This window comes from Helianthus annuus, chromosome 10 (genome assembly GCF_002127325.2).
Source record: "Helianthus annuus cultivar XRQ/B chromosome 10, HanXRQr2.0-SUNRISE, whole genome shotgun sequence".
In the NCBI taxonomy this organism is placed as follows: domain Eukaryota; kingdom Viridiplantae; phylum Streptophyta; class Magnoliopsida; order Asterales; family Asteraceae; genus Helianthus; species Helianthus annuus.
The window spans coordinates 134,392,058-134,411,202 of NC_035442.2; the positions used below are offsets into that span (position 1 = coordinate 134,392,058).

The 19,145-nt window shown below is 37.3% G+C and overlaps 2 protein-coding genes across 4 annotated transcripts; both read right to left on the minus strand.

Moving 5' to 3' along the window:
• Nucleotides 1-220: 220 nt before the first annotated feature.
• Nucleotides 221-818, minus strand: LOC110882481 (anaphase-promoting complex subunit 1-like). Its single transcript, XM_022130488.2, has 3 exons — nucleotides 680-818; nucleotides 441-589; nucleotides 221-364 (listed from the first exon to the last, which is right to left on the minus strand). Exons 1-3 carry the CDS (start codon nucleotides 747-749, stop codon nucleotides 221-223), a joined length of 363 nt encoding a protein of 120 aa, XP_021986180.1. The 5' UTR covers nucleotides 750-818.
• Nucleotides 819-8,381: 7,563 nt separating this feature from the next.
• Nucleotides 8,382-12,785, minus strand: LOC110885654 (GATA zinc finger domain-containing protein 14). Of its 3 annotated transcripts, XR_004870142.1 has the most exons (4): nucleotides 12,566-12,785; nucleotides 10,500-11,990; nucleotides 9,025-9,093; nucleotides 8,382-8,592 (listed from the first exon to the last, which is right to left on the minus strand). XR_004870142.1 is itself a non-coding variant. In XM_022133354.2 (3 exons), exons 2-3 carry the CDS (start codon nucleotides 11,965-11,967, stop codon nucleotides 8,516-8,518), a joined length of 1,545 nt encoding a protein of 514 aa, XP_021989046.1. In that variant the 5' UTR covers nucleotides 11,968-11,990; nucleotides 12,566-12,785; the 3' UTR covers nucleotides 8,396-8,515. The 3 variants fall into 3 exon arrangements, 2 of the variants coding, with proteins under 2 accessions (XP_021989046.1, XP_035834798.1); XM_022133354.2 differs by lacking the exon at nucleotides 9,025-9,093 and having other exon boundaries at nucleotides 8,396-8,592; XM_035978905.1 differs by lacking the exons at nucleotides 8,382-8,592; nucleotides 9,025-9,093 and adding an exon at nucleotides 9,658-9,681.
• Nucleotides 12,786-19,145: the final 6,360 nt, after the last annotated feature.

Below are 19,145 nucleotides of genomic sequence, written 5' to 3' on the forward strand. Positions count from 1 at the left end.
TTACACCAATTATGTTTAATATAATTGCTAATGTTTCTATGTCTAGTATAATAGTTTCTAATGCTAAGCATTTCAATACATCTTTTCATTTAAAAGATAAAATAACAATAGACATCGTCTACCTTGGACGAGTTACAACAACAGGAGCTGCTACGATGGCTGGTATGCTCCAGCTCATGTCGGGTCTAATATGCTATTAATATGAAGAAATGATAACGCATTACATAGAGAATGCATTAGTAATATCATAAAGAATATCATTATCCATTTCAACACACTGAAGCCTCACTGCTTGCAACTTCTTCTGTTCTTGAAGAAGGAAGGAAATAACATGAGTGGCATCACTATCTGTTGCCAAAAAAACCTGCATATAATTCATTTCAATTATTAATATGAAGACATGACAACGCATTACATAGAGAGATTGATGAATATGTCACCTCACTTGCAGCTGCTTGTGCCCCTTTCCCTTGCCATATTCTTCGAAAAAAGAACTTCTTAGACAATATAGCATCAGGAAGAAAAGAATCCCCTGATTTAAGGTTGGAATTTATAACTTCTGCGGTCCATAACGAATGTTGTAACTTTCCTAAAAGAAAAACCATATTCCAATCATGTGAAAATAAAAATCAGACTAATTTTCCAAAGGGTAAGCAAGGAGCAGAGAGTAAAAAAAAACCTTTATGATAGGATGCCATAAGTGGAATAAGATCACTAGTCCAGATTGTCTTTTCATCAAATTCCTTCATGATGTTTAACTTCCCTCTTTCCTCAATATGGATTGGGTAGCCACACCATATTCACAAATCACAATTGAATATTTAAACAAAACTTCATATTAGAACTATGAATTCCTAGCATTAATACTCCACAATTAAATAATTCAACCTTAACCCGACTAACCCATTTAATTACTATAACCGAACTTAACTTGCATTGGAAATCATTGGACGGGTAATCGGTTCACATAGGGAGAACCGGGTTAACCAGAATAACATCAGCAATCCTACCAAACTGCATTCATAAATATCAAAACTTCCTCTTCTACTTCATTTAACACCAGCAATCCTAAAGAACAACAGCCATGACGTCACCTTCCCTCTACTTTTCTTATTCGTTTTTCTGTTAAACCCAAACCCAACACACATTCACCCTTCTTCTTCTTCTACAACTTACAAACAAACACCAACCTAATATTCTATTATACCAGCTGCATACTACACATACTCTTTTCTATTCCACGCCACAACAACAAACAACCAATTGCTTGTTCTACTTCTTCTTTATACGATGAACGCACACAAACCCTAAAGTTAATCTACAGACGCAACTCTTCTTTTCTACCTTATGATAACACAACACAGAACCAACAATCTCCTAACCCTAATCTTTCAACCCAGCTGCAAACTTGCAACATCACACCTTACTTTTTCATTCTTCTTAAACCACAAAATTGTAGCAAGCGAACGAATAATCTGACCAGATAACAACTTAAAAAACTCTCAGATGAGCCGATGCTCACCATCACCAAGCAAATAATAGAAATTAAAGCAATAACCACAAACTAAAAATTAGGGATTATACAACTGAAACAGAATCTCATCGAACAGCAGATCTCCCGCCATCGAGCTCTAGGATGAGCTTTAGGTTAGTTGTGTGTCTCGGAGATCGGGTCTGATGTGCCACCATTCGTCGGAACCACCCTCGTGTTCATTTTCGTTTACCCCTATCATCACCGTCGAAATCGATACTGGCCGCCGGCGGAGTGTGGACGGATCTCCTGATTCTCTTTCTCCCGATCTCTTTCTCTATCCAGACTCGCCGTCGAAATCGATACTGGCCGCCGGCGGAGTGTGGACGGATCTCCTGATTCTCTTTCTCCCGATCTCTTTCTCTATCCAGACTTTGTGTGAGAAAGATGGTCTGTGGATTTCATATGAAAAGGACGGTGAGCTTATGTGCATTCCACCGCCCACACAAACAAACGACAGAAACTAAGACACCAAAACTAAGACCAAGCACAACGTACAACTCTTTATACATACAAATGTTGAAAATTAGAGTATATATAAATTAGAATATCATCTATAAAGACAATTATGAATGTTTCCAAGTATGGTTTACATATCGTGTTTATCGTGTCCATAAATGCGGCTGGGGCATTGGTTAAACCAAATGGCATGACGGTAAATTCATAATGACCGTATCTCGTTCTGAAAGCAGTTTTAGGAATGTACTCTTCTTGTACTTTCAGTTGATGATATCCTGAGCGTAAATCGATCTTAGAAAAGAATCGAGCTCCTTGAAGTTGATCGAACAGATCATCGATTCTCGGTAGTGGGTACCGATTCTTGATCGTGACTTTGTTCAATTCTCGATAATCAATGCACATACGCATTGATCCATCTTTCTTCTTGACGAACAACACTGGTGCTCCCCACAATGATGAACTTGGTTGTATAAAACCTTTGTCAAGGAGTTCGTCCAATTGTTTCTTCAGCTCTTGTATTTCCATTGGTGCTAATCGATATGACGCTTTGACAATCGGTGTCATTCCAGGTATTAGGTGAATTCTAAATTCAACCTCTCTATCAGGCGGTACTCCAGGCAAGTCTTCTGGAAAAACGTCTGAGAATTTAGATATCACATGAATATCTTTTAATTCTTTTCCTTTAGTATTAATGATTACGGAAATCATATATACTACTGCTCCTTTCCTTTCATAACTTGCAGCTTTCATCACAGAGATGAATTTTATCAATCGGGTTGAATTATCTCCTTTGATTGTGATCTTTTCACCACTTGTTGTACTTAATTGTATTGACTTTTGATCACATAAAATGCTGGCATGATTGGCTACCAACCAATCTATTCCTAATACGACATCGAAACCAACCAGATTCATTGGGTAAAGATTAGCAAAAAAATGATGGTTCAGGATTTCTATTCTTGCTCCCTGCAAAATTTCACTTATATTAACAGATTCTCCGTTTGTTGTCTCTACCAGACAATCTTGTTGAAGTTTGACTAAGGGTTGGTCAAGAAATTTGTAGAAAGAAGTATTGATAAAACTTTGTTTTGCACCAGAGTCAAACAATACTTTGACAAATATGTCATTAACTAAGAACGTATCGGCAATCACATCCGGAATCATCTTGGCTTCCTTAGCTGTCAGAACAAAGGCTCTAGCATTCTTCTTAGGTGCTTCAGTTGTCTTAGTCTTGTTGGTCGTGGCTAGAGCTAGTTTCGGAAAGTTCGGTTTGACGTGTCCTTTCTCTCCACAATTAAAGCATATCCCATTACCGGGTTTCTTCCTACAGTCTTCTTCCTTTTGTCCAGAGATTTTGCAAAAGTTGCAATATATAGAGAATCTTCCATAATGCTTTCTTTTACAATACCTACAGTAGGATGTAGAGGGAGAACCTATACCTTTCCCACGGTTGGAATTACCGTAGCGAAATTCTTGGGTAAGCTTTTGAGCTAGGTTCTTTCTCTGGTTTTCCTCTTGTGTGCGTATCAGTTCGTCAGTTGAGGTATTGGCTAGTTCTACTACTTCTTCTATGGTTTGCGGTCTAGCTGCCTTGACTACGTTTCTAATCTCACTAATTAATCCCCAAATATAACGGGAGATTAACACTGGTTCTGGTGAGGCTAAGGTTGGCACTATCCTAATATATTCGAAGAATATGGTAGTGTAACCTTTGCAGTCTATTCCAATCATTCTAAGATCTAGGAACTTATTAGCGATTTGTTCCTTCTCATTAGGAGGACAGAATTTGCTTTCAACCATTTCCTTAGAGTTGATCCATTCCATATTATAAACTCTGTCACTTCCCCTAGACTGGAATAGTTTTCCACCATTCTAAGGATGCATTTTTAAAAGATTAGAAGCAAACATAATCTAATCTTCATCTGCACATTTACTTATTTTTATGACTGCTTCAATTTTTTCTATCCAACGTAAGGCTGCAATGGCTCCTTCATTGCCTGGGAATTCTATTAGTTTGCAGGCCAAGAATTCTTTATAAGAACAACCGTATGAAGCGTTTCTTCTTCTTTTAGTAATTGTAGCTTGGATAATAGGTCCGTTATCATTCACATTGTGACTTGGTTCAGTGTGTTGACGATTACTGCCATTTGCAGATTTATTATTTTCTGCTTCCTTAACAGTCTTGATAATATAAGGCATAACATCTATAATTCCTTGTGCTACTATATGTTGGATGGCACTGTTATCTATTTGGTTTCCGTTATTCTCAATATTTTGGTTTTCCTGATTTACTTCGTTCGATATCTGAATTGTGAACATTTATCAGGTATTAATTATCACAGAATAAAATTGAGTACAATTATTCAATACACGATCACACAAACAAGTTGGTCAAAAAACGTCGATCATTGCGACTTTTACTTTTTTCATATATATATGCATCTATTACAAACTACAACAGGAAATCAAATATACTATGCATCCGTATATATATATATATATATATATATATATATATATATATATATATATATATATATATATATATATATATATATATATATATATATATATTATATTTTTTTTCAAAGTATAAAATTACACATATACATCCAATCATGTATATCGCGCTCAACATGCTTCCACATAAGCTTTTCTCCTATTATTCGAATTATATCTTCTTTCTCTACTAATTCGTCACCCAATGAGTGAAGTTCCTCCAAATTTTCCTGGCTCATAGGTGGCATGGGTGCTGGTACTGGATCAGGGTGTTGAGGGATAGTTTGTCCATAAGGGTATGGGTTTCTTACTACACTCTGCATCCACCATTCGCTACTCCAAAAGGGATCTAAAGGGTTCAGGTCAGTATACTGAGCTATGGGGTTTGGTGGGGGAATTTTGGGAATCTTATAGGGATCTACATCTGGGATTGGAAATGGATCTTCCTGGTCGGGTTCTAGCATTTGTTGGTCTGGGAATAAAGGTAACAGTGGTAGTTCGGCTACTTGGTTTAGGTTAGCATCTACTCCTGTAGTGGCTAACATGTGAAAATTGGCCAGCTGTCTATCTAATTCATCTTCTCAAGGTGTCCTACTGGCTGTTTCCTGAATCTGTGCATCTGCCTCCCTATTAGCCCTGACTATGGCTCTTTGTTGTTGTAATTTCTTTATTCTTTTTCTTCTCTCATGTACTCATCTATTAAACCAACCTCATTTCTTAGTAGTAAAGGGTTCCTCCGACTGTGCCTTAAATATAAATATCCCTTACTCGGTATCGGCTGAGTATCCTGAGGGATTAGGTTGAGATGATGTTCCCTCATCCATTGGTGAACTATCTAAATGACGATAAGCGTCTGACGTTCCTTGATCACCCATACTGTAAACTAACAAATAGTCAAATAACACATAACACATAATCACATAAATTATTTCCTAACACAGAATTTAGGTGTCAGCAGAACACTTTTATTGGCTTAAACCAGTGGCTGTCTCTCTGATACCACTCTCTGTCGCAGACCCCGACTCCTACCCCGAGAGCGGGCGCCGCGAGCATACAGATGGGCGGTATGTTATTAATTTGACAGCGGAATACATCAGGACTATAGTTAGGAAATACTTTTATCAGAGTAAACCACCAACTTTTATATAATAAAGCTTTGGGATAAAACCCAAGTTCATTTGACAATACATTTGTAGAGATAAACCCTAATTATTGAAAACAAAAACTTCTTGTTTATTTAGGTAACTTTTATAGCCACTTTTCCAAGCCTTCAGTGCTCTCCAGCTGGCTTCTATTTGGCTTTCACATTGTGTTACCTGAAACACGTTTTAAAAACATTTTATCAGCAAGAAATACTGGGGAGTGCATCTCAGTTTAATCAAAACAGCTTTATCACTTTACAGCATTGCGGGCATCCGCAATTACATTTGTTTATATCTACTCAATTACTCATTCAGTACTGTCAACACCTGATTTGTGGGTCATATTACCCATTAGCTAACTCTTTGTCCAATGTAACGTTTTTCACATTTTGTATACAAAACCTCAACATACCGACAGTAATTGTAGAATCATAAATATTCAATTACTGTTAAGTGTAATCAAAACCATTTGAAGTTTTGGTAAAACATTTGAGGTTTTGGTAAAACATTTTGACTCACAAAAAGATTTACAAAAAGAGAATGTACTCACATTGCAAATTTAGGTAAAACTAAAGCTTCCTGAGAATCTCCTGGTTATTATCTATTAAATCCAATAATGCACACGTGTTAGTAAAATAACCCAATTCAAATTAACCGTACAACTCGAGACGGAATTCCAATAACTGAGTCGGGCAGAGCCGACATGCATTACGGAATCCTAAATCAATCAGGTGTACACACGAGACAAAATTCCAATGACTGAGTCGGGCAGAGCCGACATGCATTACGGAATCCTAAATCAATCGTGTAGGGTAATAGCAGGGTTATAGTACTTATAACGAGGCAAAGCTTCGCTTTATAGTGAATATTATGCCCGGGTATAGTAATAGTCTACAGAAAGTTTGAGAAAGAATTCTGAAATTGAACGATTTAGAAATGAGCTGATCGACCTCTATTTATAGGATGGACTAGGACGGCTCGCGCTCCGTGAAGACCAATACTAACTCTCTCGCGGCCCGCAAGAGAGTGCGTGTCGATTATAGCTTCGTTGAGTCAGGGGTATAGCCTTGCCGAGTCACCTACCACGTGACGGTGTTACTTGACCGGCAAACAAGGCCAGTCGCGGTCCGAGACTTCATGAGTCTACGGGGGTCGCGCCCCGTGAGCGACTAATGAACTTTGTTTTTCTTGTTTTTAATAAGTACAAGAGTATTTCGGGTCCGTTTCTCACGTACGAGGTGTATTTTAGGACATTTAAGGGTGTCCAAAAATATTTTTAGGAGGGTTGTTATAATCGCTACCGCATGCTATACGTGATCTATGAATGCTTGTACTATGCTTATACAGTGTTACACTATACCGCCTCTAGCAACGATAGTACTATAGTTTGGACTCAGCACCTGTCGTGGACGGGGATTGCTAGGGATCACATTTACTTTACTTCACGTGTTCTCTAAACATGTGTCGCGCATACTCTACAACGCAGTCTCGTGGTTAAGTTGTAATCATTATTTGATAGTTACTTGCTTCGCCCGTTACGTGATACATGCTAGTTATGCGTAAAACGCTTTTGCTACTATATGCTATTCAAACTTGTGTACACACATTTACATTTTACGTATTGACTTTATTTTAACGTATCTGACAGATTGATTTGGATGCCATTATGAAACGAGCTAGGAAGTCTAGAAACTCACTAAATAAATCTGAGTTGTCGGAACAGTATTTGTTTTTTAGACTAATATTTGTAATGACTGTTTTGCTTTATATGTTTGATAGTATGGGATATTGAATGTTAAATATATTGTCATTAATAGTCGTTATGGATTCTATGAACAATCTGTTTCGCTCAGTGCCATGCCCCGATGATTCCGCCATCGGTTGGGATGTGACATAACAATCCGGTAAATCATTCGCGAACAAAAGACATCGACGTTAGGCATCACTTTATTCGTGATTGTGTAGAGAAAGGGTTAATTGAGGTGGTTAAGGTTGACACGCTTAACAAATATGCTGACATTTTTACAAAGACATTTGATCGGACTAGATTCGAAGATCTAGTCCACATAATCGGTATGATTAACCATAAGTAGGGTTCTCAAAAGCCCACGTGGAAGCTTTAGTCTTAATTTTAGTTTGTATGTTGGATACCAAGCGAGTAATGTCAAGTTAATGCTATTGTATCCCAGGTTCTTAATGATAATGTTCAGGCACCTGATCCCTGGTCTACCTCTTCACGAGGATGTGATCTGTATCAACATGATGAAATGGCATGACGTATTTTCATGGATTGTAAGAAAGCTACTCTATTCGTTCATGCTAATGCTCTTCCGACGGATAATCCTTTGCTTAGTGCAATTGTTCAAGAGGAGAATTATGATCCAACAACTTAGATTGAACTTTTGAACTAAGTAGTACAGTTGTTGGAGGCGGTTGAAGATGAGGATGCTCCAGTTCATGTTCACCGGCCAGTGGTCATTCAACCTCCGGTTGATCTTCAATAGCCACTAGTTGTTATAGACGAACCAGTTGCGGAAAAACCAGTTGTAGATAAGCATGTAGTCGGTGAACCTGTTGTCATGGAACCTGTACAAGAACAAATTCACGAACCAGTTGAAGAAGGTTGTGTAGATGCTGGTGAGGCTAGTAATTGTCACACCCCCAAAATACCACCTGTGGGGTTTTACCGCAAGGCGTGTGACATACCAGGATCTAGCCACTAATCATGTCGAACTAATAGTAACAATATAAAACACAAGCATCATGTCCAACATGAATAGTGCATTTCAAATTAAACGTTACAAACAAAAGAATGTATTCAGCGGAAGCAAGGTATTTGTTTTCAAAACAATCAAATCCAAATTTTGTTTTAACATGCATAGTATTAAAAGTTCTCATCAGCTGGCGCGCCCCATGGCACTTCCAGCTTCCCAGACTGCAAGTTCCCATGCAATGATGTACCTAACAACCAGAAAGCATGCAGCAGAGTGTTAACATAAAGTTGGCGAGTTCACAGTTTTGTTCAACGTAAATCATGTAAATGTTTAGCTTTAAAGACATGTCAAGAAATAAAAAACTCGGTACCGATATGACTGATTATGTTTGTTGTGCCCTCATCAACGTCTATCAACATTATTCCAAAATGATTAAGGTCCTTAGTTCACGCCCGGCTCCTAGCACGGTGTGAGGTTTGTCAAACTTAATAGCGCTATCAATTAATACCCCGTTGTCTCCCAGACAACTAGCTCGCTAATACGTAGGGACTTACATGATAGAGATTGAGTTTATTAACTGACATCGAAATTAAGCTACAACATTTATTAAAAGTATTCCTCCCAGGAATAGTGGTTTGTCCCCCCGGGATGCATGCTTGAGAAAGAATAGTGAACTCACCTTAGTTTGCTCGGTATGTGTTAACGTGCTTCTACGCGTTAATAAAGTGTTAGGTCTGTTACACGCAACCTAATGTACAATAAGTGTAAGTATGTATACATGCAGGGTTTCGCAATACCCTAGTGTCCAAACAAACAAGTGTTTACTATGATCAGATTAACAAGTTTCACATACGGTAACACACAGTGGATTTCTCTAGTTGGTGACAATAGTCGATGACATGTAGTGTGTTTTTGAAAGACTCGGACATCACATGTTGATAAACTCGAATATATATAGTCTAACAATGAACTCGTGCTTATACATATATACTCGGAATAATATCAACTCAGAACAAACATGAAATCCACATAACCTCTGAATCACTTAACAATCTCGGGATCAATATATATACTCAGACAGTTATATAACTCGGATTATCATACACACCCGGAACTCATATAACAACTTCGAAACTATCATGCATATACATAAACTCGGAAATATATATATATATATATATATATATATATATATATATATATATATATATATATATATAGAGAGAGAGAGAGAGAGAGGCCAGTTAACGTACAATAGGCTTATCGTACATTAAGTACGCGATAACCCCAGCCATCAGCTCTTCATCTCCCATGCGATTTCATACCACCATGTGAACTGTTCACGAACGCATACCGAACATAAGTTTATGTTCGTGTTCGTTCGTTAAGGAAATTCAGTTGTTCACGAACAGTTCGTGAATACTGGTCTTGAACATAAACGAACGCAAGCAAATAACAACGAATGTAAACGAACATTTAACTTGAAAATAAAAAATAAAAAACATTGTTATCCTTAAACATTGGATATAAGTAGTTAAATACAACCATCAAATGATAAATCAAAACACAAGAAGTCTATTACACCACTAAATGATAAATCAAGGTTAACTAACCTAGACATAATTATCCCAAAAAAATGTCTTCGAGTGTCCAAATTTTAGCTAACTTAGAAAAAGACAAGGTTTCACGTTTTCAATATGTTTAGATAAAAGATTTATTGTTTATTATTTTTAATATAATCAAACGAACACGAACGAATGAACATGAACAAACATAAACAAACGTATCACCGAACGTTCACGAACACAGAACGTTCACGAACACAGTCGAACGAACGAAACTTGTGTTCGTGTTCGTTCGCTAAGCTAACCGAACGAAATTTTTTGTTCATGTTCGTTCGTTAAGCTAATCGAAAGAACATAAACGAACTTCCCGCCGAACGGTTCACGAACTGTTCGCTGAACGTTCGGTTCGTTTACAACCCTACATGGGATGCTTCAATCGGTTGACTATCAGCCAACTTTACGATATGCTTGGTTTCAAGAGGTGTTGGGGTCGTTTCTAACAGTTTATTGAATTTCAAGGACACGTAACTCCAATCGACACCAGAATTGAATAAAACAGAAGCGAAAAGATTATTCACAGAAAACGTACCAGTCACTGCGTTGTTATCATTCATGGCGTCACCCGCGCCAATCGTAAATGCTCTCCCGTGAGCACCATTTCCACCGTTGTTATTATTGTTATTGTTATTGTCGTTCCCGGTGGTGTTGTCGTTTCCACTATTGTTGGCGTTTTGGTTTTGCTGCGGGCAATCCCTTTTGAAGTGATCCTCACTTCCACACTTAAAACAACCCATTCGGTCACCCGCGCCAATCGTAAATGCTCTCCCGTGAGCACCATTTCCACCGTTGTTATTATTGTTGTTATTGTTATTGTGGTTCCCGGTGTTGTTGTCGTTTCCACTATTGTTGGCGTTTTGGTTTTGCTGCGGGCAATCCCTTTTGAGGTGATCCTCACTTCCACACTGAAAACAACCCTTTCGGTTACCCTTATGCTGTTGTTGTTGTTGCCTCTGTTGTTGTTGTTGTTGTTGCTGCTTTGGGAACGGAGCTCTGCAATCTTTCGCCATATGGCCCACCTTCTTACATCTCTGACATGTTTTAGTGCACTGCCCATGGTGATGGTAGTTACATTTGTTACACTTCGGTTGTTTGCCAAGGTACGAGCCCTGATTCTGAGTAGAGCCTTGGTTCTGATTAGTAGAAGACTGGTTGAAGTTGCGGTTGTTATTGTTGTTGTTGGCCCTCTTCTGTTGTTGGCTGAAGTTAGAGGCCTTGTCTGAGTCATTCCACTTGCGTTTGTTGTCGGTAACAGGAGCAATCACAGCACCACACGCTGGTAGTGTACCAAGTTCAACTTCCTGATTAGTAATCTTGTGAGCCAAGTCTCCAGGCTGTACCCACTTCATATCATTGTTTTCGGTTGAAGGACGAGATGTCATTGAGATCCCTTTATACACAATAGCTTCCTCTTCGTTTATAGGATCTGCGTTTTCACTTATTTGAGATTTTAACGATGGCAAAAAGCCTTCACCACGAACCACGCTAGCCCAGTCCCAAACGTAACTACCAGCATTACTCAAAGCAGACGAAACACCAACCCTAGATGGAATCACAAGAATCACAGTGTACCCCCGTTGACCAAGAACATGAAGCGCCGGAGAAAAGTCAACATCACCCGAAATCAACATGATGGAACACGGTGGAGGATTATCAAGTGCAAACAGAAACATATCCACTAGTATCGCTTTATCAGCAGCGTCTTTTCGTCCATTTGGTACGTCTACAAGCTTCACACCTGTCCTTTGGCATCCTTCTCTTAAACGCCTAGAAAAGCCGTTAAAATCTCCATACGCAGAAAACATATTAACGGCCCCATTGATTACAGGATGCATCCGTAAAGCCATTCTGATGTTACCAGCCACATCTTCGGGGCATACGTCGCTCGGAATACGACAATTCTCCATGTCCCATAGTATAGCAACTGGACCGTCTGATGTGTGAACATTTTGTTGAGGTAAGGATGATACTAATGCTGATGTCATTAGATTAGCCATCATCTCACAAAAGCTTCAATGTACACCTGTATATTCCAAATATATGATCATTCATGATTCATGACTCATTTAGTATAAGAATTGAGATTTTATACTGAGTACCGGTACCGGACCAACTAAACAACATCCATACCAGTATCTGTATTATTTTTATGGTTTCAGTTTCGGTATTTTTCAGTATTTTTGCACTACCAATACCGAACCGGTATTGTACAGTCATAATCGGTATGGTATTAGGTTTATGTTTTTACTCATTTTCGGTTTCTGTATTCGGTATCGCTACGGTAACAATCTCATCCCTAAATTCGATAAACCTTTGTATAAAATACACACAGGTTTCAAAATAATTTTAGGTCATTCAAAACACTTATCAAACAACAGAATACATTCAGCACTGAATTTATTGATTCGGCAAACAAGCCCTAAAAAATTTGCATATGGTATCAACAAATCAGGAATGCCTATTGCTTATAGAGCTCAGTAAACTAAAAACTCATCAGCAATCATACTCAAATTCAAAAAATCAGCTGACTCATCAACAATCGATAGATTAACAGTAGTGAAAGTAAAATATACAAATTTAAAGATAGATTAACAGTACCTGGTGAAAGTAAAAAGTTTCTTCGGAGTGCCGATCGGCGTGCAGATATTACTGGAATCCGATTATGAAAAACGGAGTATTTTCGTCGCAAACTTCAGGCAACTGCTTTGTTAAATTTGTTGTTACGTGTAATGGGCCGCCCCTGTATTGTATATATAGATTATACCTAGGGTTTATTTATATATGGAGTCTAAGATTGCGGGGAGTGGTGGGACTTGGGTTGGGCTTTGCTCGACACGTGGTGATAGTGTCGTTTACCGAACCACCCTAAAAAAAGTGGAGTATGGAAGTGGCGTGGGTTAGCAGCGTTGGGCAGCCATGTTGGCTGACTTTAGTTTTTTTTTTAAATAGTTGAGATTTATAAATAGTTTAGGTCCAATTATGGCTAGCCAGCTCACCCCGCCCTATGCCAGGCACCATAGCGACGTTGGCTGGGCAACGCCAACACCAACGCTGGCATGGAGTGGCTTAGCCAGCGTTGGCTGGCTTCCTCCCCCCTCCCTCCCCAACTAACGCCACCACTCCCTGCAGTCTAAGGACGCGTGTTCGTGTTATTAGACCGACCAAGCGATTAGGCAAATACCTGAACTCGGTTTGACAAATCAAAGTTATGTATGGTGTCAATTTTTTTTAAATAAATCTCTTTGAATTTAGGACATATCACATATCTTGTGAATTCAGGTAGCATACAAGTTTAATTGATGTTGATTTATCATATAGTATAAGGTTCATGTTGTTTATATAGGAATCCAGCCAATGACGGATTAAAAAACATATGAACTGGTGGAAAAAGATGGGTCCATTATTATTTAACTTGTTTTATAATTATTTTTTTAACTGCAAACTAATTACTTCTAAGTACTATAATAGGACTTGAACCTTCACCACATAGAAGAGACAACACCTTTACGAACACCTAAGTAGCATTGGGTTATAGACCCTTTGGTACTTGTTTTTTTATAGGTTTATGAATAAGTTTTGAATCTAGTTTCTTATCACTTAAAGAATCAAACCTTTCTTTCAAATTTTGACCTCAAAGCTTCTCCACTTTTGCTGACGACCTAAATCATGTATAACACCTCCATTAAACCTTAACCACTAAGAGATCTAATGAACAAGGAGATTTAATAACAAGCAACGAGTCAAGAGTTCTTACCACAAGTAGGTATGATGAACTTCTAATTGAAGAATATCCCACATGCAAGCTATGCAAGCTCTAATCATTACTAAAAATTAGAGTCCACTACTACCTTGATGATGAACAACACTAATGTAACTCCCAAACACTCAAGAACACTGGTTTAAGCTTTAGCACTCATACATTGGATTTTTGGCTTCTCATGAAACATGAGGTTACGAGAGCCTTAAGTGTGTTTTTAACCAAGATGGATCATTTACGGGTGTCTAAGCTGATTAGGGACGTGGTGGCTTTGAATGGTGTAGTGGAACCGAGCCTAACACGTGTCAAGAGGTTTTAAAGTCGCTTAGGAATTCATAGGCCTGTATGGGTCTTAGCCAAACGTCACGTATCACAAATTGGGGTGTAAACTATGGACTAATAGTACGTCTAATATTGCTCCAGTACGACTCGTATGGCATGAATTTTAAAAATGACAGTTTTCGTCCCCTGACTTGATGTTTTCAATTTTTGGCTATTTTAGTGTCACACTGTTAGTGCAGTTGTCTGTCGACTTCATCTTCGTTCGAGTCTTAGGTTAGAACTGATAGATCAGTGCACGTAAAACGAGAGATGGGATTTTATAGGTAATTCCGCTTGAAATGACACATGGTCATTTCAAGCGAAATCAAGTGTTTCATTTCAAGCGAAATCAAGTGATTCAGCTTGAGTGGTGATTCCGCTTGAGATGTAATTCCGCTTGAAGCTGTTTCAAGCGGAATCACATGCCTATAAATACCTTTCAAGCGAGATTAGATGTAACGTTCTTGTTTCCGACGGCGAAGCTCCGTCGAAGTGTCTTCGAGTCTGTAAACATGTTCTAATCAATACAAGAGACAGTTAATAGTGATTCTAGTGTTATACAAGCTAAACAAAGACTGAATCAATGAATTCCGCCTCTGATTCAGTCTAAGACCTCTTCTGATCGACTCGTTCGGGTTGCAACACGATCCTACATGTGGTATCAGAGCGCAGGAGGAAGAGTTCTCATTGTTTAGCTCGTTTTTGCTGGAAAATTCTGATTTCTACACCTTCTTTTCACAATTAATCAAGTTTTTACGGTTAAAATGGACTGATTTTCACATATAACGTGTAAAATACAGCTTTAACAAACCCTAGAAAGTTTGAGACCCAAATTCAGGCTAAAAGTGACAAAAATTGACCTAAAACCTTATTCCGCTTGAATGAGTTAGTTGATTCCGCTTGAAAATTAGTGGTAATTTCAAGCGAAATAAGGTATTCCGCATGAAAAGTTTGCCTGATTCCGCTTGAAAACGTAATATCGCTTGAAATTGCAACTGATTCCGCTTCAAATCGTGATTTCGCTTGAAAACACCTGATTCCGCTTGAGCAAGGTGTAATCTTGTTATAGAAGGTTCAAGCGAAATCAGTGATTCCGCTCAAAATCAGTGATTCCGCTCGAACTCAGTGATGCCGCTTCAAATAGTTATTCCGCTTCAGGTGTATTTCGCTTGAAGTTGATATTTCGCTTGAAGCTGGTGTGTTGGTAATTTCGTTTGAAAGTTGACAATTGTGAGAAATTTGTCGGGATTGTTTTGGAAATATGGAAAACATGTTTGATGAAAAGGAAAATGATTTTATTGAAAGATTAAATAGTAGTTATAGCTGGTATAGAATGAGCATATATGAACAAGATGATAAGAATATTTGGACGCTCAGACTTAAAAACTTTGCGTGTCAAAAGAATGAAACAGTGGAAGAAATGAAAAGAAGATTTGATTACTTAATTGACAAATGAAAAACGTTTGAGATAAAATTAACAGATGCAGAAAAAGTATCAAAGCTTGCAGATGCATTACCTGCTGAATGGGATGATGTATTGAAAAAGATAAAACAAAAGTCTAAATTTTCAAAATTACATCCATCTGATTTCATCAATAAACTTCAAACGCATAGTTATGAAATTTATGAAAAGAAGAAAACATTAATGAATAAAATAAGAGGAAATCTAGATGAATTGAATTTGGGGAATCTAGATAAAATTAATTTGGATGTAATTACTGAAATAGATAGAAGAATCTGTATATGCTTTGTTGCACAAAGGAACATGAGATATGACTATAAGAGGGGATGTTACATTGATAAAAATTTAAATCCTCTTGATTTTGTTAAAATCTTTTGTGCAGGAACATACAAGACTGAGATAAAGGAAATTGCAAAGAATGAAGAATCTGTGAAGATTGGATCTTCGAATTCTGAATCAGTGTGCTCTAAATATGATAAACTTAAGGCTGACAATGTCAAACTCTTGAAGAATGCGGAAAGTTTGACATTGGAAATCAAAAAGTTGAAGGATGAGAAGCAATCTGATGATAAACAGATTCTTATGTTGCAGGGAAATTGTGAGAAACTGAAATCTAAAAATGTTAAACTGTTAAGTGATTTGAACAGTTTGACATTAGAAAACAAGGTTTTGAAAGAGAAAGAAAAAGATGTTGAAAGCAAAAAGAAATCTTCGGAAAATGAAGATTTCTGGATAAAGCTTGAAAACAAAAATTTGAAAGCAAATGAAACAAAATTTCAAGAACAGATAAAAATTTTGGAAAATGAAAAGTCTGTTCTTGAAAACATTAAGATTGAAAATGAAAAGACAATCAAGTCTCATATTGAAAGAATATCTCAGCTTGAAAATGAAGCTGAGAATTCAAGAACTAAAATTGATGAGCTTGAAAAGAAATTGAAAGGTTTTGTGACTTCATCAGAGTTTTTGAATCATCCTTGTCCAAAACCGATCAATTCTGTTCCAATAAGTGACAATGTCACAAATTTTGACAAAGTCAAAATTGAGGATTTCGATGAGAAATCTGATGATGAAAATGAAAAATTGAGAAAAAGAAATTATTTTTGAAATTAAAAGAAAAGTTTCAGAAAACTAATTTGCATTCTACAGAAAAAGGTGAATGTTCAAAGCAGAAACCTTTGGAAAAGAATGCAGAACAAAAACAACAAATGAAAAATAAGAAGAAAATTGTTTAAAAAGAAAATAAAAGCTCATCAGATCAATCATCCAATCGCAATAAAAAATCACAAAAATTGAAAAATGAAAACCCAACAATAGTTGGTAATGAGTGGTGCAGGTTTGACCACAGTGCTTCAAAGCCAAATCCAGTTTTCAGGAGGAGTGATGATTACCACAGAGCCAAACAATGCTATGATCTAAGTATTTTGTGTGAAAGTGGTGAACGGTACGATAACAGAGTGTGTTACACTTGTGGTGTGAAAGGACACATTGCTGTTAACTGCCAGAGTTGGAGTTACGAGATGAGAAGATGCTATAACTGCCAAATCAAAGGACACATTGCCAGAGATTGCCCAATGAGATCAAAGGGAAGATCGAGGGATGAATCTCAGAAAATGGCAAAGAAACCAGTCAAAGTCAAAGAAAAGCCCAAGGAACAGAAAGTTCCAGAACAGAAAGTGAAGCTTTCACAAGGGCAGAAAGACAGATTGAGGAAGAAGAGAAAGAAAGCACGAGAATATCTTGAAAGGATTTTATCCTCGGATACATCAAGAAAATTAGACAGTAGTTCTGATAAATCGTTTTGCTCTACAAAGAATGATAAGTCTAGCAAAACAGATTCATCAGATACAAATCTGAGGACAGAAGAGAAAGGGAAGAAAGAGAAAGTGGTTAATCAGAAGATTAACAAAACAAAACAAAGAAAGTGAAATTTTCACTTCCTGGTGATGAATTTGTTTCTTCAGAAACAAAGGAGCCAGTTGTTGGCAATGATCTTGACTCGACAAAGTCAAAAGGAGCCACGTTCAGGCGATGAATCTGGTTCATCAAAATCAGAAGAGCCATTTGTTGAGGTAAAAGTTGAGAATTCTGGTATAACAATGGATGATGCAAATTTTCCACCATTGTTGAACAAGAATTCAAAAGCACCCAAGGACCGTCAGGCTTGGGTGAATCTGTTTAAATGAAAAACCTGACTTGCCGGAGTTCCCATGTTGGTAAGCGTGGAACATGAATCGGCACATTTCTTGAGAAATTCACTTCGGTAATATTTCGATTGACAAGTGGATAATCAAGGACATTAAATTGTACTTGATTTTCTACGAGTGGTGTTGAGGTTTAAAACCGGAAATGATAAATCTTTCATGTGTTTGAGTAGAACAAAGTGATGAAATGACCCCGAACCTACAAGTGGTTGGTAAACAAACTAATTTTCCGAAAAAACATTTTGATTAAAACAAACTTAAGTGTTTTGAAATCACAATGGGAAAATAGTTTATTGTAAGGGGGAGTTCTGATTGTTTACGCCAAGTGGATGGAGAATTGAAGCGATTCTCATCAAGTTGTCAAGTTTGTACAGGTTGTTTCAAATTTTCCCAGAAAATCAAAATTGAAACATATTTTGATTTTAGGGGGAGTAAAATTTAAAAAAAAATAGAAAATTTGAAAATTCCAAAAACATTGAAAAATATAAAAAATGAGTTTTGTTGATACAAGAGGAAATGATAGTAAATCAGTGGACTATCACAGCATGCTAAAGAAATGTAATGCTAAAAGTGATAAACGGTCTCACTAAAGATATGATGATAGGCTCAGCTAGACTAGTAGATTTGCGATAACGATACAAACATAAATGAAAAAGCCTAGTTCTAGTGGGAAACATGATTGAAAGCATAGTACTTAGTTTTGTCCTTCTTGATTGTGTGCCTGCTCAGTAATCGCTGAATGCCAAAAAGCATAAAAACTGGTTAAGTTTGTGAATTTTCACAACTTACTGAAAATGACACTGTGATTGTGTATTTCTTTTGCAAAGATTTAAACTTGTTTTATTTCTTTATTTTGTTTAAGCATTAGACATCCTCTGCGTATACGTGAGTATCGACCTGCATGTTAATGCCTAAATGTTCTGCTTTATTTTCTTTGGTGTTTCGTTTAAGCTTTGGATCACCTCTGCGTATACGTGAGTATCGAACTGGTGGTTAAAGCCTAAACAATTTCAACTTATTTCTATTTTCTTATTTTGTTTAAACATTGGACTTTCTCTGCGTATACGGAAGTATCGACCTGATTGTTAATGTTTAAACATTCTGCGTTGTTTTCGCACAAATCACAGTTGATCAAAGTTTAAAGGCATTACTTGAGTCAGTGTATTGCATGATGAGGGGATATGCTGAGATCGTGGGGTCCATAAGAACTTAGTGCATAATTAATATATCTTAACGTATCGGTAAGCATTTCGAAAGTTTTTAGTTTGAGTTTAAGTGGACAACAATATCGTCAATCTATGTGAATCGCTTAGAACTTAAAATGATTAAAGCTTAACGGTGCTAGTGATTTGTCTCAAAAACTGATATGATCCTCTTTCACAAACTCACAAAAATAATGTTTGTACATATTTCATTTCTGCATGGAAATTTCTGTTT